Below are 27,972 nucleotides of genomic sequence, written 5' to 3' on the forward strand. Positions count from 1 at the left end.
AACGTGCTTCCGCTGTGTTCCCAAAATCCATCTACCAAGAGAGAAACTATCTCTCTCACAGCTTTGCCTAGTGATCCTATGTAAGTCAATACTACTGGAAAGACAACATAGCACCCAGAAGTTTATTTACTGGACTTTAGCACATAAAGCCAGCAAGTCCATCCTTTTCTCCTTGCTCCCCTTCTCATAGGAAAAAGGCACATAGGATAAACAGGATCCATCTGTCATATTTCGTACCCAAAAAGACTTAATCCGGGACAACAAAAAGTTTAAGATCAATAATTAGGGCATATTCCTACAAAGAAAAAGAAGGACAAAGGCCCTAGTGGTCAAAAACTCTATCTCAATCCTGAGTCAAAAGGTTACCTACACCCTCTCTGAAATGAATTTGCATAGGAACTGTTATTTATGGGAATGCATTTTCATGGGGCAACTGGGTTGTTATGAAATACTCAGGAACACAGCCCAGCTCTAGAACTCACCCCTGAGTGCAAAGGCAATATTGGGCATGCTAGTAAAGGACCCCTAGAATCCAGCAGACCCGACCCCTTTCTTTGTGGTCAAGAAAGGTGGGAAAACAGGTGCAGGACTGCTACATTGGAGAGCATAACTAATCCGATAAGCAGAGGTCCATGGGTGGTTACGCACCCTGGAAAGGAATAAGCATTAAGACCACAGAGGATGCTCTAAAACTGATGCGATGCGCATTGGAAAATGACTCGGGGTGCTGGCATCCCTATGTTCTTTTTTCAGATGGGAAATGTTCCGCCCAAGGCAAAAATGCCCCTAAGATGTATTCTGGAGAATTGGGACCAATTTGACCCTCAAACACTAAGAAAGAAATGACTTATATTCTTCTGCAGTACTGCCTGGCCATGATATCCTCTTCAAGAGGGAGAAACCTGGCCTCCTGAGGGAAGTATAAATTATAACACCACCTTATAGCTAGACCTCTTTTGTAGAAAAGAGGGCAAATGGAGTGAAGTGCCATATGTGCAAACTTTCTTTTCATTAAGAGATAACTTTCAGTTATGTAAAAAGTGTAATTTATGCCCTATAGGAAGCCCTCAGAATCTACCTCCCTACCCCAGCATTCCCCCGGCTCTTTCCCCAACTAATAAGGACCCCCCTTCAACACAAACGGTCCAAAAGGAGATAGACAAAGGGGTAAACAATGAACCAAAGAGTGCCAATATTTCCCGATTATACCCCTCCAGGCAGTGGGAGGAGAATTCGGCCCAGTCAGAGTGCATGTACCTTTTTCCCTCTCAGGTTTGAAGCAAATTAAAATAGACCTAGGTAAATTCTCAGATAACCCTGATGGCTATGTTGATGTTTTACAAGGGTTAGGGCAATCCTTTGATCTGACATGGAGAGATATAATGTTACTGCTAGATCAGACACTAACCCCAAACAAGAGAAGTGCCGCCATAACTGTAGCCCGAGAGTTTGGCGATCTCTGGTATCTCAATCAGGTCAATGATAGTATGACAACAGAGGAAAGAGAACAATTCCCCACAGGCCAGTAGGCAATTCCCAGTGTAGACCCTCATCAGGACGCAGAATCAGAACATGGAGATTGGTGCTGCAGACATTTGCTAACTTGCGTGCTAGAAGGACTAAGGAAAACTAGGAAGAAGCTGATGAACTATTCAATGATGTCTGCTATAACACAGGGAAAGGAAGAAAATCTTACTGTCTTTCTGGAGAGACTGAGGGAGGCATTGAGAAAGCATACCTCTCTGTCACCTGACTCTATTGAAGGCCAACTAATCTTAAAGGATAAGTTTATCACTCAGTCAGCTGCAGACATTAGAAAAAAAACTTCAAAATCTGCCTTAGGCCCAGAGCAAAACTTAGAAACCCTATTGAACTTGGCAACCTTGGTATTTTATAATAGAGATCAGGAGGAGCAGGCGGAATGGGACAAACGGGATTAAAAAAAGGCCACCACTTTAGTCATGGCCTTCAAGCAAGCACATTTTGGAGGCTCTGGAACAGAAAGGCTGGGCAAATTGAATGCTTGCTTCCAATGCGGTCTACAAGGGCACTTTAAAAAAGATTGTCCGAATAGAAATAAGCCACCCCCTCGTCCATGCCCCTTATGTCAAGGGAATGACTGGAAGTTCTGCTGCCCCAGGGGACGAAGGTCCTCTGAGTCAGAAGCCACTAACCAGATAGATGATCCAGCAGCAGAGCTGTGTGCCAGGGCAAGCACCAGCCCATGCCATCACCCTCACAGAGCCCCGGGTATGCTTGACCATTAAGGGCCAAGAGGTTAACTGTCTCCTGGACACTGGCACAGCCTTCTCAATCTTACTCTCCTGTCTCGGACAACTGTCTTCCAGATCTGTCACTATCTGAGGGGTCCTAGGAGAGGCAGGCACTAGATACTTCTCCCAGCCACTAAGTTGTGACTGGGGAACTTTACTCTTTTCACATGCCTTTCTAATTATGCCTGAAAGCCCCACTCCTTTGTTAGGGAGAGATAGTCTAGCAAAAGCAGGGGCCATTATACACTTGAATATAGGAGAAGGAGCACCCATTTGTTGTCCCCTACTTGAGGAAGGAATTAATCCTGAAGTCTGGGCCACAGAAGGACAAATAGACAAGTGAAGAATGCCTGTCCTGTTCAACTTAAACTAAAGGATTCTGCCTCCTTCCCCTACCAAAGGCAGTACCCTCTTAGATCCACCCAGCTCTCTGATGGACAGCCCAACAAGCCCCAACTTGGACTCCAAAAGATCGTTAAGGACCTAAAAGCCCAAGGCCTAGTAAAACCATGCAATAGTCCCTGCAATACTTCAATTTTAGGAGTACAGAAACCCAATGGACAGTGGAGGTTAGTGCAAGATCTCAGGATTATCAGTGAGGCCGTTGTCCCTCTATACCCAGCTGTACCTAACCCTTATACTCTGCTTTCACAAATACCCGAGGAAGCAGAGTGGTTTACAGTCCTGGATCTTAAGGATGCCTTTTTCTGCATGCCTGTACATCCCGACTCTCAATTCTTGTTTGCCTTTGAAGATCCTTTGAACCCAACATCTCAACTCACCTGGACTGCTTTACCCCAAGTGTTCAGGGATAGCCCCCATCTATTTGACCAGGCATTAGCACAAGACTTGAGCCAATTCTCATACATGGACACTCTTGCCCTTTGGTATGTGGATGATTTACTTTTAGCAGCCCGTTCAGAAACCTTGTGCCATCGAGTTACCCAAGCGCTCTTAAACTTCCTCGCCACCTGTGGCTACAAGGTTTCCAAACCAAAGGCTCAGCTCTGCTTACAGCAGGTTAAATACTTAGGGCTAAAATTATCCAAAGGCACCAGGGCCCTCAGTGAGGAACGTATCCAGCCAATACTGGCTTATCTTTATCCCCAAACCCTACTAACTGTTGGATGTGCCTCCCCCTGCACTTCAGGCTATACATTTCAATCCCTGTATCTTTAACCTCCTTGTTAAGTTTGTCTCTGCCAGAATCAAAGCTGTAAAAACTACAAATGGCTCTTCAAATGGAGCCCCAGATGCAGTCCATGACTAAGATCTACTACAGACCCCTGGACCTGCTAGGCCATGCTCTGATGTTGATGACATCAAAGGCACCCCTGCTGAGGAAATCTCAACTGCATGACCTACTATGCCCCAATTCAGCAGGAAGCAGTTAGAGCAGTCGTTGGCCAACCTCCCCAACAGCACTTGGGTTTTCCTGTTGAGAGGGGGGACTGAGAGACAGGACTAGCTGGATTTCCTAGGCCAACTAAGCATTCCTAAGCCCAGCTGGGGAAGATGACTGCACTCACATTTAAACAGGGTGCTTGTAACTCAGCTCACACCTGACCAATCAGGTAGTAAAGAGAGCTCACTAAAATACCAATTAGGCTAAAAGCAGGAGGTAAAGAAATAGTCAATCATCTATTGCCTGAGAGCACAGGGGGAGGAACAATGATCGGGATATAAACCCAGGCATTTGAGCTGGCAGTGGCAACCCCCTTTGGGTCCCCTCCCGTTGTATGGGAGCTCTGTTTTCACTCTATTAAATCTTGCAACAGCAAAAAAAAAAAAAAAAAAAAAAAAAAAAAAAAAAAAAAAAAGAAAAGAGTTTTAGACATATGACTTTAAGAGGATTAAGAAAATTGAGTAAATGTTTATAAGTTTGATTTATTAAAGGGTTGAATAAAAGTTCAGAAAGGTTTTGCCTAGTAGTGTTGTTTGCCCTGTCAGGTATTTAAAATATGAATATTAAATGTCACATAGTTAAAAATATTAGGAAATTTGTCTTTTATTTCTAAAAGGCAGAAGTACTGCACAGTGTTTAAGAGCATGGACTCTGGAATAAGACTGTGTAGGTCAAAGATCCACAAACTATGGCCTGGTCCCTGTTTTTCCATAGTCTGCAAGCTAAGAAGTATTTGACATTTTTTGGCTGGGCACGGTGGGTCACATCTGTAATCCCAGCACTTCGGGAGGCCAAGGCGGGTGGATCATCTGAAGTCAGGTGTTTGAGACCAGCCTGACCAACATGGTGAAACCCCATCTCTACTAAAAATACGAAAATTAGCTGGGCGTGGTGGCATGTGCCTGTAGTCCCAGCTACTCGGGAGGCTGAGGCAGGAGAATCGCTTGAACCTAGGAAGTAGAGGTTGTAGTGAGCCGAGATTGCGCCACTGCATGCCGGCCTGGGTGACAGAACAAGACTGTCTCAAAACAAATAAGTATTTGACATTTTTAAATAGTTGGAAAAACATCAAAAGAAGAAGATTTTGTAACATGAAAATTATATAAAATTCACATTTCAGTCCCCATAAAAAGCATTACTGGAATACAGCCATGCTCATTTGTTTAGGTGTGGCCTATGTCTGCTTTCGTGCTCCAACAGCAGGGTTGAGTCACTGTGACAGAGACTGCATGGACTACAAAGCCAAAAATATTGACCACTGAGCCCTTTACAGTTTGGTGACCGTGGTCTGGGTTCAAATCCCAGCTCTGCTATTTATTAGTATGACCTTGTGCAAGTCACTCAACTTCTCTGTGCCTCAGTTTCCTCTTTTGTAAAATGGGGGATAATAGTTATTATTAATAACTATTAGGAGGATTAAATAAATCAATAGTTGAAAAGTGCTTGAAACAATGCCTGGCACACAGTCAATGCAATATGTGTCTAAACATGGGAAGAATTTAACCTACTGAACTTGAATTAGTCAAACATTAAAGAATAAGTAAAAATTATTTTTATTTTATAAAAATTACTTTTATAAATAGAATAAGAATTTAAAGTTCAACCTGGATTAACAAAATCTAGGGTTTCAAATCTAGAGCTTCAGTAAATTAAATATTAAACACCAAAGTCACTCTGTTAGCCCTTTCCCAGCACCTCTGGCTGGGACTGTGGACCAAGTTCTGTGAAAGATTCTATGGCCTAGGAGATCAAAGATCTCCACGGTTTATCAGTAAGTCTTCTCTAAGACTGGGAAGTAGGTGCCTGGAGTTATGCCTGGATTAAATTTTGACTTCCTAGCCGTCTGATTTTGCACAAGTCTTATCTGTAAAGTGGGCCTACTAATATCTATTTAACAGGGGTATTAAGAAGATTAAAAGCATTGAGATACATAAAGTGTTTTACACAACACCTGGATTTTAGTAAACATCAGTTATTATTATTAGCATTCTTCCAAGATCTGCACACAAAGTGAGTTACGGCTAATCAGTTGATAAACTCCTAGCAGAGCAGAAGGTTATGTGTGTTGTGATGTTTAAGTGGTACTGGGAAACTCTGGTTGCCTTGAGGTTCTGAAATTCTACTGTATCAGATGGGTTCCTTTAAACATTGCTCTCTCTAGGGGGTCCTCTTTTTAAAAGTATGCACCTTCTGGAGGGCATCTCTTCATCCTTGTGTGGTTTAGTTTATCAGGTATTTTCCTCACGATGGTAGCCTGAGAACAGGGGACACCCAAGGGCTGGGATTTCTGTGCTCCGGAAGAAAACGGGGTGTAGAAGTGGGGCCTCTGAAAGACGGCGAAAAGGTAAGGAAAAGGAGAAATGTTGCACAGTCTTATGGTCTGTCCCCTGCCATTCTGTTCCCCCGAGGTGTCAGAGCAGCTTCTCTATCTTCCCAGGGATGAGTTTACACAGACATTCCCTGTGGCCCCCTGAGGCCTCCACCTCTGAAATCTGCAGAACAGCCAGGAAACAAGCCCGGCCCATGGCGCCACCTGCTGCCTGCCTGCCTCCGCTCGTGCACCCTGGGCTGGGATGGTACTTCTGTTCGTCTGGCATTATTGCCCTTGGTCATTTACCGGCAGCCCTGGGCCCCTCCTTGCTCTTCTCCATGACACTAGGACTCCCTTGGTTTTGAAGCTGGGTGAGATTATCAGGGTTTGTTTCTCAATGACTTTGAGGTTTGACAGCAGAGCACACTCTTTGGCAGATGAGGGGGCTTGAGGCTTAGTCTTATTCCGTGATTAAAAGCATTTCTTGTATGTTTGTGCTTTCCCAGCCTGGAGTGGTGGGAATAAGGCCACTATGTTGACTTAGCGGAAGGAAGGGCTGACTCACTGTTCACCTTCCCTGTACGTTACCAGCTCGAGGTCTCAGGATGCGTTGGACCCTATTTTGGTCTCCGGAATTTGTCATCATGCAGTGCTATTTTCCCCATTATGCAGAGGTGGAGAGGGATTAAGGCGGGGGCGGGCCCCTGTCTCCATGGAGACAGTGACGCTACCCCGCTAGGGGTTATTTGGAAGGGGGGCAGGCCTAGGAGGCTGAAGAAGGCTTCGGACTGGACTCCCCAGCCCCTGGTATTAGGGCTTTTCTCTTTCTTGGGCTTGGGAACATTAGCCAGCCCCATTTTAGAGGGGAAAACTGAGGCTCAGAAAGGGCACTAAATCCCCTTAGGTCACAATGGGCCCAAGGGAAGAGGCAGGATCAACTGAGCCTAGGATCTCGCGTCTCCGGCTTTCCCCCAGAGCCTGGGAAGCCCTTCTTAGCTCCACTCTTCTTTGAGCTTTCCGTCAAACAAATCCTAGGGCCCGTGGCCTTTTCGAGCGCTCCTAAAGGCGACTCTCCAAGACCTGCTCTCTAAGGTGCTCTTCCCCTTTAAGACTCACGGCTCTTCCCGTCAGGCTGCGTCGCAGTCTTAAGGCCCCGCCTCTTCAGACAGTTTCCGCTGGGCCTGGGCCGCTGCGGGGCGGTCACGGCCCCTTTAAGCCTGAGCCCCGCCCCCTGGCTCCCCGCCCCCTCTTCTCCCCTCCCCCAAGCCAGCACCTGGTGCCCCGGCGGGTCGTGCGGCGCGGCGCGGCGCTAGGCGGTGAGCGCCTGACCCCGAGGGGGCCGGGGACCGCGTCCCTGGGCCCTTCCCCACCCTTGCGGTGGCCTCGCGGGTCCCAGGGGCGGGGCTGGAGCGGCAGCAGGGCCGGGGAGATGGGCGGTGGGGAGCGCGGGAGGGACCGGGCCGAGCCGGGGGAAGGGCTCCGGCGACTTAAGGGGAGGGAATGCTCCTCTGCTGTGCTCACCGCGTGCTGGGGCTGCGGGGGGCTAGGTATGGTCGGGCTGTTTTCCCACTCTCCCCTCCTCGGGCAGTGTCGCCGTCCAGCCTGGTTGTTGAAGCGTCCCCGTGGTCCCCCGGGGTCCAGGCCCCTTTGTGGAGGCAGCTACTGGCCCCCAGCCCATGGGACCGTAGTCGTGGAGGCCTCTGCAGAGGCGCAGGCTGGAAGCGGTGGCCTTTGAGGGGGGCGGCAGGAGAGAGTACCGACCTCCCTCGAACTCCTGGCAGAGGTGGGGGTCACAGCAAAAGCACTGGGGTGGAGGGCGGCCAGTGTGGGGCAGACGCCTGTGTGCCTTCCTCAGATACGGGCAGAGTTGTGGATGTGAGAAGGGTCTGGCTTGGGTACCTCAGTTCCAAACCTCCTGTGTCCATCAGAGAGCTGGCGGTCACCATGGCAATGCGGGAGCTGGTGGAGGCCGAATGCGGGGGTGCCAACCCGCTCATGAAGCTAGCCGGGCACTTCACCCAGGACAAGGCCCTTCGGCAGGAGGGATTGAGGCCTGGCCCCTGGCCCCCCGGAGCCCCAGCCTCTGAGGCAGTGAGTGTTCTTGAGGTGGAAAGCCCAGGTGCAGCCTCTGAGGCAGTGAGTGTTCCTGAGGTGGAAAGCCCAGGTGGTGGTGGTCTGAGGTGGAGGGGCTGTTTGCACATCTTGGTATAACTGCTTTCTCTATTGTGTTGCAAATCATAGTAGTTACCACTTACTGAGCGTTTATAAACACTAGAAAACCCTGCGCACCTTTAAATAAATGCAACCATTTTATAGATGAAGAAGCCGAGGCTCAGATGCCTATGGGCTTCATCAACCCCTGATTTTAGAGGAACTGCGTCATTGTACATCTCTGTCTTTCTCTCTTAGGCCTCCAAGCCTTTGGGAGTAGCTTCTGAAGATGAGGTAAATAGACCAGTCTCTTTTCTGTCCCATTTTTCTCTTGCCCATTGTGTTTTTACCTTTAAACTTAGTTCACCCGTATTTCAATTTTTGGGCTTTCCTGACCGAATGAGAATGCCTGCTTGTTTTTAAATGTATTTTTTCGTCCTTCTAAATCTATGGAAAGACAATTTCTCTTTATGTGTCTCCAGTTTCTGTGTTTTCCTTTCCTTGTATCTGACATTGGGATCCCCCTCCAGTGGGTCCTGCCTCTTGCTGGGGCCTCCCAAGCCTATGGGTTCATTTCATCATTTCCCTTCTGGCAGTTGGTGGCTGAATTCCTGCAGGACCAGAATGCACCCCTTGTGTCCCGTGCCCCTCAGACCTTCAAGATGGATGACCTCCTGGCTGAGATGCAGCAGATTGAGCAGTCAAACTTCCGCCAGGCTCCCCAGAGAGGTGAGTCCAGAGTCTAGTGGGAGGGGAGATCGTTTTCCTTGTAGCCAGGGCCAAGGAAGGGGGTTCCATTGGATGCTGCTGGCATTGGGGACCTGAGATGCAGAAGGAGACAAAAGTAACAGAGTGTTTTCACGTGGATTCAGGGTTCTTTAGGCATGATGGAATGGTATGTATGTATTCTTTCTTAGTTTTCTCTCTCTCTCTTTTAAGCCCCTGGTGTGGCAGACTTGGCCTTGTCTGAGAACTGGGCCCAGGAGTTTCTTGCAGCTGGAGATGCTGTGGATGTAACTCAGGATTATAATGAGACTGACTGGTCCCAAGAATTCATCTCTGAAGTTACAGGTGAAACTTGTTATGGGAAAATCTATATTGGCTTCTATGGGGCAGAATTCTATACCCTTCCCCTGTTCACGATATTGTGTGATTACGATTTTTCTGGTCTCATGACTCATTTCTAGAGGGGTAGGGTACTGAACTCAATTTCCCTTAGGTGATAACGGAATGTAATGTATATTAAAGAGAGGACTGGGTTTGTACTGGATAAGAGATTTTGGATAGAGAGAGCGAAGAGTTTGGTTGGCCTTTTTACTTTATCACTGTGGTTTAGTGGAGAGGATCTACAGATTGGGTGGATGGCAGTGTTGCTGAGGAAGAGAGTATTCACTACAGCACCTGGGATTCTGGCCTTAAGTTATTTGGAACAGAATTGGGGCCTTCAGAGTGTTATTGTGAAGTTCCAGTGCCTGAAGTATATGGCTTTAGAAGGTAAAGACCATACCATGATGATGATAATAAAAATTAATAACAATAGTTACGTTCTAGGCCTTGTGTTACATGCTTTGAATGCATTATCTACTTACTCTCCATGAGAACCCTAGAGGTAGTTACTGTTTTTAGACCTAGTTTAAAGATAAGAAATTGAGGCTTAGAGGTGAAGTGTGCCCCAGGTTACACAGCTTTGTCAGTGGTAGAGTTGGGATTTGACCCTGGATTTGAATGATTCCTGACCCTGTGGCCTTAACTGTGATGCTGTACTGTCAGGCCTGCAATTTATGCTCTTTCTTGCTTTGCTACAGACTTCAAGGTCTCAGCTTAATTTTTCCTCTTTGAAAGCATCCATTGCTCCTGCATCTTTTATGATTGATTCTTCTTGCCCTAAGCCTATCTAATCAGGTACATGGTGGGAAGGGCAGTCTCTTCAGCTTTCCTCTTCCTGATTGCTCTCAAAAGTTAGCCTTTTTCCTGTTTAAGTTATCAAGAATAACAAGAGATACACATAGAGAAGGTTACCAAGTTCCAGGATCTCGGGGAGTCACATCATCATGGTTCCTGAATTTTTCTGAGATGATTAAAGGGACTGAATTGATTTCTACCCCCACCATTTTAATTTATGTTCTTTCTTGCTTTGCTACAGATTTCAAGGTCTCAGTCTAATTTTCCTTGAGAGCATCCATTGCTCCTCGCATCCTTTAGGATTGATTCTTCTTACCCGAAGCCTATCTGATCAGGGACAAATGTGTGTGAAGGAGGCCCGTGTTTAGGATGGGCTTCTCCGCACACGAGAAAAATCCCAAATCTAAAAACGAAAACTCACCTTTAATAAGATCTGTGGGTCTCTTTTATCACGTGTCTCTTTCCCACCCATAAGTTGGAGTTAAGGGAGAACAGTAGGTGCTCTTGGCTTTGTTAAGAGTGCTAATCACTTTATCTTCTTAAGCTCATTAGAACTTCACAGTAACAGTAACACAAGGTGGATATCCCACCCCCATTTTATAGATGAGGAGACTGAGATTTGGAAAAGTTAAATACTTTGTGCAAAATCATTGAATAATAGAGATGATATTCAAACTCATGTCTGTGTGGCTCTTGAGATTCTTTTTTTTTTTTTTTTTTTGAGACAGGGTCTTGCTCTCACCCAGGGTGGAGTGCAGCGGTGCAATCTGTACGCACTGCAACCTCTGCCTCCTGGGTTCAAGAGATTCTCCCGTTTCAGCCTCCTGAGTAGCTGGGACTACAGGCGTGTGCCACCATGCCCGGCTAATTTTGGTATTTTTAGTAGAGACAGGGTTTCACCATGTTGGCCAGGCTGGTCTTGAACTCCTGACCTTAAGTAATCCACCACAGCCTCCCAAAGTGCTGGGATTACAAGCATGAGCCACTGCACGCGCCCTCAAGTTGAGATTCTTTGTGAAATTGCCGCAAGTTAAAATCTGAACCATAGCAAAGACCCTCTCCTAGACAGAAACTCAGTTTTTCACATAAACCTTAGACTTAAGTGCTATCTCTTATCATAGAGAGGCTTCTGTTGTAATGTGGGCATTAGTCATTTTTGATAATTCAGAAAAATCATTGCTACTATGAGCGTTGAGATGGATGAAATTTTTGCTATAATTACCTGAATTGCATGCAGCCAGTGAAATCTTCCTTAACTTGAAATGAAAAACAACTTTAGAAAAACATGTTTTATCTGTCTCACCAGTTAAATGCTCTTAGTAGAGCTCTTCTAGTATTTTGTAGATTCTTTTGGAATCGTGCCTGTTTCACAGAGGCAGAGACATGCAAACCTTAGAATGGGAGTTGAGCTGTTTGAAGTCTGCCTTCATAAAAATGTCTTATTGCAGCAGTATATTGCTTTGCATGTAGTAGGCCTCTGGTATTGAATGAATGAGTTGAGATCTGGGAGACAAAGCTAAAGGAAAGGAGTTCATTTTGTCGTAACTGACTTTTTTTTATTATCCTTCATTTTTAATTATAGCATTTGTGGCTGATACAATTGTATGGGTTAGCTATGGCTTTATAGATAAGTAGATTTTGAGATGAAAGAAGGTTATACTTTTTAAGTTCTTATTTTAAAATCTCCACTGTTAAGAGTCAAAGTCAAGTTTAAAAAGAACGTTGCAGCTCAATTATTTAAATTTAAATTTTTTATTTGGAAGTACTTAGTTTCACTGGAAGTTGAAAAAAAAATGTATAGGAAGGTTCTGTATACCCTTCACCCAATCTCCTCCAGTGGTAATATTTTACATAGCAGTTATGCAGAGATCAAAAATCAAGAAGTTGCCCTTGTTTCAATCCTCAGAGTTTATTAGGTTTCACCAGTTTTACATGCCCTTATTTGTGTGTGTGTGTTTTATGCAATTTTATTAAATGTGTAGATTTGTGTAAGCACCATCATGATCAAGATACAGAACTATTCTCTCACCACATGAAGTTCATTTTTTTAGCTTACCTTATTTTGTAATGGAATCCCCCCGTCTTAAATCTTCTGGGTCAAATAATTCTCCATCTTGTGTTTGCTCAGATCTAGAGATAAAACACATCTTCAGGGTTCTTAAATTTAGACAGCTTCGGTTGACATGGTATGTGAGGTTCATATGATAATCATGAGAGATAAACCTGCACTTTCATGGGAAAAGCCATGGATAGCAGTAGCAGAAGATAATTGGCAACAGATCTTTTCTGGATGTTGGAGGAGAGGCTTTGGAATAACAGTCTCATTGTGATGTTTTCTGCTTTTGTTATAGGTTTGGCCATGAGCAGACTAATGATAATAGCTAACCTTTGTTACTGTATTCCTTGGTTTTCACCGCAGCCCCTACTGTTATCTCTGCTTTAAAGATAAGGACATGGAAACTTAAGAAGGTTGAGTAACTAGTCTGAAGATGCACAGTGAATAAGTGATGGAGTTAGGATTTAAATGTGGGTAGACTGACCCTACAACTTGTATTCTTCTCCACAGTGCTGCTATTTAGCAGACACAGAAACTTTCATGAGTAAGAGTAGCAAGTTCTGAGTTTTTGACTTTTGAGCTTGGGGAAGATGTGCCTAGAAGGAATGAGTAAACAACGAGAAATTATATGAGGTGCACATTTTGAGTGGGGTATTTGGTGTCTAGGTTATTCTCACTCTACTAATCTGTATGACCTCAGGCAGTGCATCCCCTCTGTAGACCTTAGTTGCCTTGATCTCAGATGTATCCACATGGATCTGATTTTCTGTAGGAATTTCTCAAAGATTGTGAAGGCAGTGTGTTATTCTTTTGATTCTTTCGGTTATTTGACTCTTGTTGGAGTAGGTTCCCAATGTCAAGAAATTCTGGGTCTTGTGGCTAATCTGGCCAACTACCAAATTATAGGTATTTGAGGATAGTTTTTCTCAGCTCTGGGATTTTTTTTCTTAAACTGCCTCATATCTATTGTTAAGTCCTCATGTCTGTTGTAAAAATTCAAAGGTGCTTCATGTTTTTTCTGTTTTTTTTTTTGTCCTTGAGGGGACCATTTCATAGGAATTTGAAATGTTTTCTGTGAATTTGAGGAGCACTTATGGCCAGAATATGCTTTTGCAAAATACTCTAGTTGAGAGTTAGAAGTGTTTGGAGAGTTGAGGAGGTAGTAGTTATTTTTCAACAGAATGGAGCTAAGAATTTCAATTAAGAATGGAACTAAGGAACTAGGAGATCTTAAAGTCTCTTTGAGTATTAAGCATCTCCTTTCTGTCTCCACACTTGAGGCAACAGTCTAATTGGGGCAAATGGAAGAGAAATGCTTCCTGTAAGAGCTAGTGAGCAGAATCTGTATTTAATTTTTGAGAGTCCTTGAAATTAACAGATGGATCTATGGTCAAAAAACAATTGCCAACCATATTTCTTATTACATTATACATTATATAGTATATAATATATATACATTTTACATTATATATAATGTATATATAATGTATTTCTTATTATGTTATAGTGTATTTCTTATTACATTGTTATATATAATGTATTTCTTATTACATGTGTTACATATAATGTATTTATTACATTATATATTATATATAATATATGTTATAATGTAATTATATATGTCATATGTAATGTAATTATATATGTCATATGTAATGTAATTATATATGTCATATGTAATGTAATTATATATGTCATATGTAATGTAATTATATATGTCATATGTAATGTAATTATATATGTCATATGTAATGTAATTATATATGTCATATGTAATGTAATTATATATGTCATATGTAATGTAATTATATATGTCATATGTAATGTAATTATATATGTCATATGTAATGTAATTATATATGTCATATGTAATGTAATTATATATGTCATATGTAATGTAATTATATGTCATATGTAATGTAATTATATATGTCATATGTAATGTAATTATATATGTCATATGTAATTATATATGTCATATGTAATTATATGTGTCATATGTAATGTAATATATGTGTCATATAATGTAATAATTATATATGTCACATATAATAATTATGTCATATGTAATAATATGTCATATATAATGTAATAATTGTCATATATAATGTAATAATTATATATACATTATATATAATGTAATTATGTTATATATAATGTAATAATTATATATGTTATATATAATGTAATAAGTAGTAATTACTTATTATTTATAATTAGGTGTATTCTGAGAGTCTTGATCCTTTGTTTTTCACATTTTGACATTTCATGCTCAGATTTTGAGACTACTTTGTTGACATTATTCAGGCAAAGTCTCAGTTAAAATGGAGTAGAAGTTTTTGTACTTTAATACCGAAGGGATAGTAAAAGCAAGGGTGGTCAGATCTTGAAACTGGGGACAAAGACTGCTAGTATCAGCTAATATTTTCACACCCCTGCCCAAATGTCCCTCTTTAATGCAAATTGGAGTTAGTAGGTTCTCAACAAGAGAGTGGAGTTCCCCCTTGGGAACTGTCCTTGTCATGGGCCAGGAGTGGGGAATAGCAGGGGAAGGTGGTGGCAGACTAACTAGTAAGATTAGTTCTGGACACAGGGCAGAAGGAAAGAACACCATAGGCTTGTGCCTTCTCTTTGTTTCCTTGTTCTTTAGTGCCCGCAGTCAGTCTCCTTGTTTTTTTTTTTCTGGCCACAGGATAGTAAAGGGCAAAGTCCTGGAGGATGAAAAACAGTTCAACACCCTCATTGAGTTTGTTGCCTTGATAGGTTTATTCTGATGTTGCAGCAGTCCCCTTTGTCACTAGAGCTTCTGAGACAGTTTCTAGAATTAGACTGAAAAAGCATAGCTACTCAAAGATAATCAAAAGTGAGAAAAGTCAGAATAGTGTTTACTTCTGGGGGCTGGGAGACTGAGGGAGCCTGTGAGGGAACTGTAAACGTTCTGTATCTTGATCCGGGTGGTGGTTATGCGAGTGTATCAAATGTGGAAGTTAATTTAGCTGTACACTTAAGTTTGGTAGACATTATATGGTTTCATATTTGTATATTACATTTCAATTAAAAAATGAAAAAACCCACCAAACATCCATAGGGAAGAGCAGACCTATGTATCTTTAATTCTAGCCTAGCATTCTACTTCTCTGATTCTCTTGGTAGGCAAATTACAATGAAATAAGGCTCCTTTGGCCGGGATTGTGTGAACTCTGGGTAGAGGGAGAACAGACCAGTGCCTTGGTTAAGGAACAGGAGCCCTTCTGTGCTCCCTTCACTCCTTACTGGCTCCCTGCTGTACTTCTGAGGAAAGTGAAAGCCCTTCTGCTTCCTATTTCTTATAGAAATATCTTGCACTTCAAGAAAAAGAGTTTGGTTCTTAATCCTTTCCTGAGATTCCTTATTTGATCTCCCGTTCCCAACTCTCAGTAAATTTCTGCCCCAGGCTCCTTGAGAATGGGTTGGATATTGAGGATGTTGAAAATTTAGTACTATATTCTTTTGACCAGGGGTTTCTGAGGGAGTCAGCAGAGTTTTGTCTGCTTTGGTGTGGCTAAGAGGGTCAGTTGAATATGGGCATCTCTTTCCCTTTCCTTGATCCCACACTGAATAAACCTGTGTGATTTCCCCACTTCTCTGCTCCTTGCAGACCCCTTGTCTGTGTCCCCTGCCCGCTGGGCTGAGGAATATTTGGAGCAATCAGAGGAGAAGCTGTGGCTGGGAGAACCTGAGGGAACAGCCACCGATCGCTGGTGAGTTCAGATACCTCTTTCCGAATCCCGTGAAAGGAGCATGGACAGTTTTCCCAGCCTCCTCTAACCTCCTCCATCCACGTTCTCAAATCAACTTACTTTATTCTTTTTTTGTTTGTTTGTTTTTTATTGATCATTCTTGGGTGTTTCTCGCAGAGGGGGATTTGGCAGGGTCACAGGACAATAGTGGCGGGAAGGTCAGCAGATAAACAAGTGAACAAAGGTCTCTGGTTTTCCTAGGCAGAGGTCCCTGCGGCCTTCCGCAGTGTTTGTGTCCCTGGGTACTTGAGATTAGGGAGTGGTGATGACTCTTAACGAGCATGCTGCCTTCAAGCATCTGTTTAACAAAGCACATCTTGCACCGCCCTTAATCCATTCAACCCTGAGTGGATACAGCACATGTTTCAGAGAGCACAGGGTTGGGGGTAAGGTCACAGGTCAACAGGATCCCAAGGCAGAAGAATTTTTCTTAGTACAGAACAAAATGAAAAGTCTCCCATGTCTACCTCTTTCTACACAGACACAGCAACCATCCGATTTCTCAATCTTTTCCCCACCTTTCCCCCTTTTCTATTCCACAAAACCGCCATTGTCATCATGGCCCGTTCTCAATGAGCTGTTGGGTACACCTCCCAGACGGGGTGGTGGCCGGGCAGAGGGGCTCCTCACTTCCCAGTAGGGGCGGCCGGGCAGAGGCGCCCCTCACCTCCCGGACGGGGCGGCTGGCCGGGCGGGGGGCTGACCCCCCCACCTCCCTCCCGGACGGGGTGGCTGCCAGGCGGAGACGCTCCTCACTTCCCAGACGGGGCAGCTGCCGGGCAGAGGGTCTCCTCACTTCTCAGACGGGGCGGCCGGGCAGAGACGCTCCTCACCTCCCAGACGGGGTCGCGGCCAGGCAGAGGCGCTCCTCACATCCCAGACGGGGCGGCGGGGCAGAGGCGCTCCTCACATCTCAGATGATGGGTGGCCGGGCAGAGACGCTCCTCACTTCCTCGATGGGATGGTGGCTGGGAAGAGGCGCTCCTCACTTCCTAGATGGGATGGCGGCCGGGCAGAGACGCTCCTCACTTTCCAGACTGGGCAGCCAGGCAGAGGGGCTCCTCACATCCCAGACGATGGGCGGCCAGGCAGAGACGCTCCTCACTTCCCAGACGGGGTGGCAGCTGGGCAGAGGCTGCAATCTTGGCACTTTGGGAGGCCAAGGCAGGCGGCTGGGAGGTGGAGGTTGTAGCGAGCCGAGATCACGCTACTGCACTCCAGCCTGGGCACCATTGAGCACTGAGTGAACGAGACTCCGTCTGCAATCCCGGCACCTCGGGAGGCCGAGGCTGGCGGATCACTCGCGGTTAGGAGCTGGAGACCAGCCCGGCCAACACAGCGAAACCCCGTCTCCACCAAAAAAATACAAAAACCAGTCAGGCGTGGTGGCGCGCGCCTGCAGTCGCAGGCACTCGGCAGGCTGAGGCAGGAGAATCAGGCAGGGAGGTTGCAGTGAGCCGAGATGGCAGCAGTACAGTCCAGCTTCGGCTCGGCATCAGAGGGAGACCGTGGAAAGAGAGGGAGAGGGAGGAGGGGGAGGGGGAGAGGGAGAGGGAGAGGGCTTACTTTATTCTTTAAGATTTCCCCTTGGGTTATTACTCCTGTGAATTTATGGTTCAAATGTAGTCAAGGACACGGTGGTTGTGTGCCTGTACTCAGGAAGCTGAGGTGGGAGGATTGCTTGGGCCCAGGAGGTCAAGTCTAGCCCGAGGAACACAGTAAGACCTTGTCTTTAAAAAAACAAAAGCACATGCATGTGTGCGTGCACACACGCACGCATATATACACACACGTACACACACGCATACATATATACACATACATGTGCACATACATGTATACACGTATATGCATGTACACATGTAGATACATGCATACACATGTGTACACATACATAGACATATACATGTATACACACATACACATGTATATACATACATACACATATACACACGTATATATACATACATATCAGCTATATTTGGGAGGAAGGGAGTTTTCAGACTGTTTTAAAATATATGTATATAGGTAAATATATATATATTTTCAAGAATCCTAACTATCCTATGTGAAGTTCATAACTTCATCTTAAAGTTCATAATTTTACCTTGTTCCCTTCTTAATTTTGAGCCTGCTACTATCCCATCTGTATGCAAAGATATGTTTGGGAAAGGGAGAGCTAGAAGGATGTAGCTAGTACTTTCACACTCCTGCCCAAATGTCCTTCTATAATGCAAATTGGAGTTTGTAGGTTCTCAACAGGAGAATGGAGTTCCACCACAGGAACTGTCATTGTCATGGGCTAGGAGTGGGGAGTAGCATGGGGAGGGTGATGGCAGACTAATGTGTAAAATTAGTTCTTACCCGTTCCAGGTATGATGAATATCATCCTGAGGAGGATCTGCAGCACACAGCCAGTGACTTTGTGGCCAAAGTGGATGACCCCAAATTGGCTAATTCTGAGGTGAGCCACATCCCTCTGCTGCTTTGCCCAGCAGAGCTGGTTTTGGAAGGCAAGAATCTTGCTTTTCTTACCCCAGTTTAGTTTAAAGAGAAGGAGAAGAGATCTTAGGTCTCTTCGTTCCTGTCTATAGAACAGAGACTTAAGATCCTGCCTCTTCCTTCTAGTGTTCATTCCCTCATCTCCTTGCCTACTAACTCTTTTTTCTGATGCCTTTTCAAGTCTTTAGAGCCAGAAATCCCTTTCTTTTTGCTCTCTACCTCTTTTAGGGTCTTTAGCATATCTTGTCTGCAGCTAGAGATGGTCAGGGGAGGGGTGAGTACAGGGTCCTCTTGGGCATGGTTGAGAGTGCACACCTGGAAGTCCTTTCCCAAGTGGCCTGTGTGTGTCTCTGTGCCCCAGTTCCTGAAATTCGTGCGGCAGATTGGCGAAGGGCAGGTGTCCCTGGAGTCCGGTGCAGGGTCGGGCCGAGCTCAGGCAGAACAGTGGGCAGCAGAGTTTATACAGCAGCAGGTAGGACATTGTCACTTTCCAGTCCCACTTCAGAGCCAGCTGATGCCCCAGGCCATGGGTTCAGTGGTCAGTGGTCCCAGATGGGGAAGGATAAGACCAGCTTGTCTTGATAGCATCCAGGTCCCAAGTGGGTGGGAAAGAGATTCTGAGAATGATTTTCTCAGAAGTACCCAGGTTGGTGGTGTTGAGTGGGTATTTAGTGTGCGTCTGATGGATAGAAAGTTGGTGGTAGTGGTACTGACCATCCTTTTTTGTCGCAGGGTACATCAGATGCCTGGGTTGACCAGTTCACAAGACCAGTAAACACATCTGCCCTTGATATGGAGTTTGAACGAGCCAAGTCAGCTATAGAGGTGAGAGCAGATAGTGCAGGAGCAGACACCCCAAAAGAAAACACTCCTTGGAGTGAGTGGGTGTATGAACATCAAAGATGATGCAAATTGTATTTCATAGTGGACCTGGATCATCTGTGTCAGAGTTGCTTGGGGATGGGGTGGGTGCTGTTCAAAAATGCAGATTTCTGGGCCAGGCATGGTGGCTCATGCCTGTAATCTCAGCACTTTGGGAGCCCGAGGTGGGTGGATCACCTGAGGTTAGGAGTTCGAGACCAGTCTGAACAACATGGAGAAACCCCATGTCTCTACTAAAAATACAAAATTAGCGTGGTGTGGTGGCGCATGCCTGTAATCCCAGCTACTTGGGAGGCTGAGGCAGGAGAAATGTTTGAAACTGGGAGGTGGAGGTTGCAACGAGATGAGATCACGCCATTGCACTCTAGCCTGGGCAACGAGAGTGAAACTCTGTCTCAAACAAAAAACTAAACTAAACTAAACTAAACTACAGATTTCTGGCCATCACCCCAGACTACTAAATCAGTATCTGGGGATAGCATCTGGCCATTTGCATTTTAAAAAAGTTATTCAGATGATTCTTAAACATGTTGAAATTCAAGAACTGCTGCCTTAGAGAATCCCAGCAGAGCTGAGTGTGGGGTGGGGTGGTCATGATGGATCTCCTTTTTCTATCTGCTTTCCCTTCCTTGCAGTCTGATGTCGATTTCTGGGACAAGTTGCAGGCAGAGTTGGAGGAGATGGCAAAACGGGATGCTGAGGCCCACCCCTGGCTTTCTGACTATGATGACCTTACGTCAGCTACCTATGATAAGGTAAGGTAAACACTCTTAGTTTTTCAGGTTCCAGAACTTCCTTCTTTTTAACGTCTTTCCTTTAATCCTGAATTTGAAGGGTGCTTTTAAGTATTTTCTTGAGTCCCTTTCCACGAAAAGAAGTCTGAATAATTCCCTTGCCCTTCCTCTTCAGTGATTGAGTATAAACTTTATTCTTGGGATATAGATGTTAATGAGACTATCTTTGTCAATAATGACAGTCCAGTACATAACACCTGTGAAGGAGGTTTGCACATGCTTGCTGCATTAAAAGCACAGAGGAAGTAGCTCTGCTTGGAGGTCAGATTGGGAGCTTTTTGAGAAGACTGCTGACTCCTTTGGTGGGGAGTGTTAGTGGACAGACTATCCCTTTGCCTCCACATCTTAATATCTGTTTACTTTTTAAACTCACATATTCATTTTAAGTTCTTATCTTTTATAGGTAGTAGCCACTTGCCCTAATTTAGGGTTTTCAAAGAATTTATATTAGATAACTTAAATATTAGGGAAATTTCTTAGTAGTATGAAAGATGATTGCATTTTGCCTATAGCATGTGCTGTTGACTTAGAAGCATATGTTACTTCTGGGGTCTTACTGAAAAACAAATCTACCTGTGGGTTGTAGGATATTTGGGGATGTGTTTAATAACTGAGCTCCTGAGTTGAAACATGAAGAGGGGAAAGAATCACTTGGTGTTGAAAAAAGGAAAAACAGGAACTGGGGATGTGAGTAGTGATGTCTTTTTCTCAGTTCAGATCTGGTTGGGAAAGTATTGTGGGGCTGGAACCAGGGCCTGAGATGCAAACCAGCGTGCTGGAGATGGATCTTGATGTAATAAGGGAGCTATGCAAAGATGGGGAGATGCAGTTCAGAAAAAGGCTAGAGTTTGAGAGCCAGTGAAGAACAGTATTAGGAAAAATATGATTTTGCTTATTATTCCAGTCTGGTCTGGATTTTTCTAACTATCCTGTGTGATATAAGGGAAAAGACAGCTGGGACCTTGCCATGTATTTCACTAGACTATGAGTTCATTGTATATAATTTTGATAAGGAAGAACTGAAGGAAATATAGATAACACTTTTGTTATTATTTTGTATTAACAATTTGATAAGTCACATAGGCCCCATCATCTTATAAATGGAAAGTTGTACATTTATGTAAAAATGTCCATGCTTTTCATACATATAGACATAATACTAGTTTTGTATGAGCAGCATTTTCTTTTATCATTTATTACTCTCGTATTTATGACATGCTGGCCAGAATACATTTTTTTTTTTCAGACACATAGAATAATGTGACAAATTAGAAAGCAAATTTTTTTTTAGAAAAAAAATCACATTTGATCAGGTTCCAAGAATAGAAATGTGGAAAGGATAGTCTTTTCGTTAAATGGTATTGGAGAAACTGCATATCCACGTGCAAAAGAGTGAAACTGAACCGTTACCTCACACTATGTACAAAACTTAATCCAAAATGGCTTAAAGACCCAAATGCAGTACCCAAAACCATAAAATGCCTAGAAGAAAACATAGGGAGAAAGTTTCTTGACATTAGTCTTTGCAATGATTTTTTGGATATGAGCTTTTGGTGTCATATCCAGAATACATTTTTTAATTAAAAACTTTAAAAGTATGTTTGTAGATTCTTGAGCCCTACTTGATATCATTGATACTTTGGGATATTGCAAAATTAGGACTAGAAATACTTGCATTAATGTTCCTCAAAAAGTGACGTAGTAAGCAATTAGACAGTATCTGGCTTTAAGCTAATATTGAATTCCATGTCAATAGAACTTTTTAAAAACAAAGGACTTGACTCTTGATTGTTACATAAATTCATGGATCTCTTTGAATGCACTGTTTGTTTATTGATAGCCCTTATATTTTCAGAGACAATTTACATTGCAGCTCAGGCAGATATTAATATACTATTATGATAAAAGAGAAGTATGTGATGGGACAAACTCTTTGTAGTGATCATTTCTGCAGTTTGATCCTATGAGATTTTGGAGCAGACCAGACCGTGTATCAGATAAAATTAATGACTTGGGTTTGGCTTTTCAGGATGTAACAGTGAAGCCAAGCTTATCCTGTGTTCTGTGGGTTGTTGAGGGATCCTCCAGAGTACTCTTTTTCCATCATCTATACAAATATTCTAATTTTGGAAAATTCCTCTTTGATCAGCAATTGATGAGACTTCAAGGAGGGTAGATAATATGGATGAGAGGAAACTTAGAGAATCCTGTGGTTGCAAGATGGTGGCATTGACTTGTTGTATTATCTAATGAAGACACCTGAAGAGCATTCACATCACTTCTGGCTGTCATATACAGGCCATCATATCTTAAGGAAGTATCCAGAGCAATGAGGATAATAGCTATTTACAGATAGTATCTTAAGCTTTTTGGTAAGGCGTTGGTGAAGATTCCCATTTGATGTTCTCAGTGGCTCTGAGAGGCAGGAATTACTTTTATTAGGAAATTGCATTATAGATGACAGTAATCTCTGTTTTCTGTAGAGTGGCTTAAAACACGTATTAATGATGAACAATAGTTGAGGTTGAATGCAGAAGGATTTATTTTATTGAACTGTAATAGTCTAGGGCAAGGGCCAGCAAACTGGCTTGTGGGATAAATCTTTATGTTTTTAGTGATCCACTAGCTGAGGATGGTTTTAACATTTTTAAATGGTTGGAGAAAATCAAAAGAGTAATACTTTGTGACAAGTGAAAATTATAGAAAATTCAAATTTTAGTGTCCATAAATAAAATGTTATTGGAAGACAGCCGTGCTCATTTGTTTACTTATGTCTGGCTGCTTTCGCACTACAACAGTAGAGGTGAGTAGTTGCAGCAGATCCACGAAGCCTGAAATATTTATTATCTGGTCCTTCGCAGAAAAAGTTTGCTGATCACTGGACTAGCGTCATTTTCTGCCTTCTGAGTTTTTATATTATGCAGAGATGTCCAAAAACACACTTGTTTTCAATATAAATATACTTTCTATACATTTATCTCAAATCTACTATAATATGTCTTTCTTCTTAAACCCCCCATTGTAATTATTTCATTTTCATTTGTGACAAATAATTTGCATCTGATCATGACTTAGAATTTTGCTGGTAAGATTTAAGTGTTTTTGATTCTTTATCATTTTCACAATAATAATGAAAAAGGGCCTCATGTCTTTATTTTGTACAGTTTTATCTGAATTTATTCTTAACTGCATTTAGAAAGACCTCCACCTGGTGTTTTGCATCTTGTTTTCGTTCTGGTGTATTATTTTGTGATGGTAACTACTCTCCAAAAACGGACTTTTTATTTGCATGTCCCAAATTTTGCAGCTTACTAGTGACTTCCCCTTTACCTCATTTCTTCTCTGCCTAGTGTAAAATGCCAGTTGACAAAGCTTTGCAGATAGTATCGTAACTCTTCTCTAAAGTGAGAAATCCTCAGCTGGAAGAGAATGGTGTCTTTCTGAATTATTCTCTGCCATCTGGATTTTGGGATCCAGCTTTTGCTTACTGTCAGATACAGATTAATATTCATAATTATTAAGAATGAAATCGGGGAATAAATTAACATTTTCAAAATGCTTGAACATGTTTTATCTAGTTGACATGTGGAATGACTCTGAGCTAAGTAAGAGTTATATTTGAATAGCAGGACTCCAAACAACATTTCCTTTATACATCATCACATTATTGAAGGATAACAAGAAATGCACTTTGCATAGCTAGGGACACTTTGTCTCATTACTATAAGCAGATCCTGTTGAGACATTCTGCCCCGTGGTGAGAAGTCAAGGTGTGGGAATGCAAGCCTGTGATGACTTCCTAAAATAAGCTTATTTCCAGCGCAGATGAGTTTGTAGACTTTCCTAGCTTCCCAGGTATCATGAACAGGAGATGGGAGCACAAACCTGATACCAAATGATTTTACTTGTGTCATACATGATCTTTATAATATGGAGAATTCGCCAGCAATTAATTCAGGAACCTGTTTGGAGGCCCTCAGCTTCTCTGCCTGTTGGTTGTCATCCTCACATCCCTGCTGTTCTGACGGTGCCACCTCTCAGTCCATCTCTCACGTGCTTTTCTTGTAGGGGTACCAGTTTGAGGAGGAGAACCCCTTGCGTGATCACCCTCAGCCTTTTGAAGAAGGGCTGCGGCGCCTTCAGGAGGGGGACCTGCCAAATGCTGTGCTGCTTTTTGAGGCAGCTGTGCAGCAGGATCCTAAGCACATGGAAGTGAGTGACTCCATAGTCTCATTTCTGGCTTAGAGACTGCTTCCTCCATCTTGAGAAAGGCCCCAAGGAGAGTAGTGCAGATGGGTTAGGGCCTGGGTGATGGCCTAGGATAGGGGCTTGAGAGCGAGATGGTGAGTGGGAGAAGCCAGGGGGAAGGGCGAATGGAGAGGTGAATATGGGGTGATGGAATCTGTCAACTTCCCTCTAGGCTTGGCAGTATCTGGGTACCACCCAGGCAGAGAATGAACAAGAACTATTAGCCATCAGTGCATTGCGGAGGTGAGTACACTGAAAGGTGTGGGTGAGGTGCTTCCAAGGCTCTGCATATAACCTTTTGAATGACAGAAGCCCAGACCTGGATCCTTGTCTTCTTTCTGAGTGCTATCAAGAGTGTTTTCTCATGCTGAAACTCTGAGGGTTGGAGTGAATTCCATTCCTTCATCGTCTTTTGATTTTATTTGTGCGGCTTTGGTTGGCTCCTTGCCTGCTAAAACTTTCCCCTTAGATCTGTAACTTTATTATTAACTCATGTCGGAGGAGTCACAGGTGAGGCCATTGTGACTCTGCATTTCAAAGCTTGGCTTGGATCCCAGGGTGCTCACATGTGCCAGTGTCATTGCAGATATCAAGTCTGCCCATCCCTGATCAAACAGGTGTCTGGAGCTAAAGCCAGATAACCAGACAGCACTGATGGCGCTGGCTGTGAGCTTCACCAACGAGTCCCTGCAGCGACAGGCCTGTGAAACCCTACGAGACTGGCTGCGGTACACACCAGCCTATGCCCATCTGGTGACACCTGCTGAAGAAGGGGCTGGTGGGGCAGGACTGGGCCCCAGCAAGCGTATCCTGGGATCTCTCTTGTCTGAGTGAGTATGAGGGGTTCCTAGGATGAGGAATTACAGTAACCTAAGTCCGAGTAGGAGGGTGACCTTGATTTTGGAAGTTTGGATGGATTGAGACTGAAGGGTCCTGAGAGTGGGATGGGAAACCTAGGATCAAGTTGAAGGAGGTCTGCATTCTACAGTTCAGTGCTAGGATGAAATAGAAAAACAGGCTTCTATATTGGACTTTGAGAGTAGAAGAGAGATGACTGATAGATTGATGAATGTTGGGGATATGGTTGATCAATGAAGGAATTAATTTGGGGGGATGGGAATAGAGACATTCATCTACCTACTTTTTTTGTGTTTTTTTCCTTTTCATCCAGCTCCCTGTTTCTTGAAGTGAAAGAGCTCTTCCTGGCAGCTGTGCGGCTGGACCCTACCTCCATTGACCCTGATGTGCAGTGTGGCTTGGGAGTCCTTTTCAACCTGAGTGGGGAGTATGACAAGGCCGTGGACTGCTTCACAGCTGCCCTCAGCGTTCGTCCCAATGTGAGCCCAGGGGAGGAATGGAAATGGGACATGACTGTGTACCTTATTGAAGAGCCATTTGTTGGGAAGCTGGGTGTGATGGTGCATGCCTGTAGTCCCAGCTACTTGGGAGGCTGAAGTGGGAGGATCACTTGAGCCTGAGAGTTCAAATCCAGCCTGGGCAACATAGCAAGACCCTGCCCACCCCCACAAAAAAGAATAATTTGTTCAGACTTTTGGAGTCTTGGGGTATTTCATTCCAGTGTTCCATGTACTGACTGCCTTGGGAGGACTGGGAAAAGAAGGCTGGGAGTGTAGGGTCATCTGGACATAAGAGAGTCTGCATAGGGTGAGAGGGGCTACATTGTAGCCACACACTGAACTGTTGAGAATGGAATGGGACGAAACATGTTAGCTAAACAGAGTAGTGAAACAGGTGGAGTAATGTGCAGAATTTGATCTGAGTCAAGCTGTTCCCATCCCTTCTGCATCCCTATCCCAGGACTATTTGCTGTGGAATAAGCTAGGCGCCACCCTGGCCAATGGAAACCAGAGTGAAGAAGCAGTAGCTGCGTACCGCCGGGCCCTCGAGCTCCAGCCTGGCTATATCCGGTCCCGCTATAACCTGGGCATCAGCTGCATCAACCTCGGGGCTCACCGGTGAGAGTATCTATTGAGGAATGAATGAGCTTTTTCTCCCTGCCTTTGGCCCTAGCTCCTTATTCTTAGATCCTGTTTGACTAACCAGCCCTAGCTTTCTCCCTCCCACTGCTAGCTGACCTGCTTCCTTCCATTGTTGTTCAGCTTAACAGCTCTCATTCCTCTTCTTCCTTACAGGGAGGCTGTGGAGCACTTTCTGGAGGCCCTGAACATGCAGAGGAAAAGCCGGGGCCCCCGGGGTGAAGGAGGTGCTATGTCGGAGAACATCTGGAGCACCCTGCGTTTGGCATTGTCTATGTTGGGCCAGAGCGATGCCTATGGGGCAGCCGACGCGCGGGATCTGTCCACCCTCCTAACTATGTTTGGCCTGCCCCAGTGACAGTGGGACGGGCTGCCCTGTGAGTGTCCACCTGGAGGGATCCCCGCTTTGGATGTGATTCCCTCTCCCCAAATGGGCCTACCAAGGGGGTGGGCTGATGACCATAAGCGGTACGGCCTTTCAGGAGCTGCCTCAACGTAAGGGTGGGTAGTCTGTGTTCTAGTTCCTACATAATTGTAGGAAAATGAGCTGTGTCATCTCTGAGTCCCTTGGTAATTCAAGGGCTGTACATCCAGCTACAGATCTCTCTGCTCATCATGCCCTTTCTTGGTGCTGCTTTTTGGGTAGGACCCAACGATTTAGGGTAACTGTTATCATCAGCTGCCATTTCTGATAGGGTCTACCACATCTGTAATGTCTGTCCTTTCCCCCACTTTTACTGGGAATTGATAGTCCAGCTTCCTTGGGCAGTGTAAGTAGGAGGTTCATCTGCTGTGCGCCTCTAATGTCTGTCTGGATGGGATGTGTTAGGAGTTGGCCTGTTGGGTTGAATTGTTGATTTGGCTGAGCAGAGCTGAGTTTTGGTAGGAGTGCTCATGGTTCTGTCATTCTTGGACCTCTCCTGGCTGAGCTCTGATTCCCTGTGAGCACGATGCTGATGCAATAGTCCTGTGTCATCACTGCAGAGGTCCTCAGGAGCTGCCAGGGCCAATTGCTACAGAGTGTCTGGGTGTGTGGCATAGGAGGAAGGTTTGCTTGTGAAATGAGGCTGGGTGGGAGCGGGGAGGGACTAGATCAGAAGAGATCAAGGGCTCTATTCAGGAACGTTGGTGGGAGGACAGAGCAAGTGGGAAGGGGGTATGGTGAGTGCGGCAATCCCTCATCCTCTTAGAAGCACCTGTGAATGGGAATTGAGCCAACTGTTATAGAAAATTGATTCAGAAAGTGCAATCTTGCCAGATTTCTAGCAAATAGGTTCAGTGTTACCATAAGCCTTTGCTGTACTTCTTGAAATGTTTCTAGGGGAGAGCATTGGAAAATCCCGAAAATCCCCTTCCCCCATCTAGATCGAAGGAAGATGAGGGAGCAGCTTGGATTCTTCTCAGTTGTCCCCTGCATGGGGAGATACACTAACCCCCAGAAATGACTGCTAAGCCTCTTGCCTTGTCTTTAGTAGCTAATGATCAGAGAGATTTTTTTTTTAAACTACCATGGTCCCAGGTTTCCATCCTGAAATTTATTTTTCTTTGTATGAATATGTGTAAATGATTTAAAAATAAAACTGTAAAATATTTGTATGAAGAATAAATGGAACTGATGTGGGTATGAGTTCTGCTGGTCATGAAGTTGGGATGGCAGAAGGTGAGTTGGCGT

The 27,972-nt window shown here is 44.2% G+C and overlaps 1 protein-coding gene and 1 pseudogene across 15 annotated transcripts; both read left to right on the forward strand.

Annotated features, from left to right (window-relative positions):
- The first annotated feature begins 753 nt into the window (after positions 1 to 753).
- LOC129525782 (uncharacterized) lies at positions 754 to 7,302 on the forward strand (annotated as a pseudogene).
- Positions 7,157 to 27,907, forward strand: PEX5 (peroxisomal biogenesis factor 5). Of its 15 annotated transcripts, XM_063693787.1 has the most exons (17): positions 7,247 to 7,305; positions 7,578 to 7,772; positions 7,918 to 8,125; positions 8,399 to 8,434; positions 8,737 to 8,869; positions 9,080 to 9,211; positions 15,736 to 15,838; positions 18,251 to 18,341; positions 18,741 to 18,851; positions 19,112 to 19,204; positions 19,897 to 20,016; positions 24,124 to 24,267; positions 24,476 to 24,546; positions 24,921 to 25,133; positions 25,475 to 25,640; positions 26,122 to 26,279; positions 26,457 to 27,907. In XM_063693787.1, the coding sequence occupies exons 3-17, from the start codon at positions 7,934 to 7,936 to the stop codon at positions 26,656 to 26,658; spliced, it is 1,965 nt and encodes a 654-aa protein (XP_063549857.1). In that variant the 5' UTR covers positions 7,247 to 7,305; positions 7,578 to 7,772; positions 7,918 to 7,933; the 3' UTR covers positions 26,659 to 27,907. The 15 variants fall into 15 exon arrangements, with proteins under 15 accessions (XP_055214555.1, XP_055214559.1, XP_018894762.1 ...); XM_055358580.2 differs by lacking the exon at positions 7,578 to 7,772 and having other exon boundaries at positions 7,157 to 7,305; XM_019039217.3 differs by lacking the exon at positions 7,578 to 7,772 and having other exon boundaries at positions 7,158 to 7,305; positions 7,918 to 8,080.
- The last annotated feature ends 65 nt before the right edge of the window (positions 27,908 to 27,972 follow it).

This window comes from Gorilla gorilla, chromosome 10, assembly GCF_029281585.2.
Source record: "Gorilla gorilla gorilla isolate KB3781 chromosome 10, NHGRI_mGorGor1-v2.1_pri, whole genome shotgun sequence".
Taxonomy (NCBI): Eukaryota; Metazoa; Chordata; class Mammalia; order Primates; family Hominidae; genus Gorilla; species Gorilla gorilla.

What these genes read in the sequence shown, in the direction of transcription:
- PEX5 (XM_055358579.2), top strand. Translation starts at nt 7,490, where the DNA reads ATGCTCCTCTGCTGTGCTCACCGCGTGCTGGGGCTGCGGGGGGCTAG. An exon ending in GGAACAGCCACCGATCGCTG is followed by an intron (nt 15,839 to 18,250) that starts GTGAGTTCAGAT and finishes TACCCGTTCCAG; the next exon opens with GTATGATGAATATCATCCTG. An exon ending in ATCAACCTCGGGGCTCACCG is followed by an intron (nt 26,280 to 26,456) that starts GTGAGAGTATCT and finishes TCTTCCTTACAG; the next exon opens with GGAGGCTGTGGAGCACTTTC.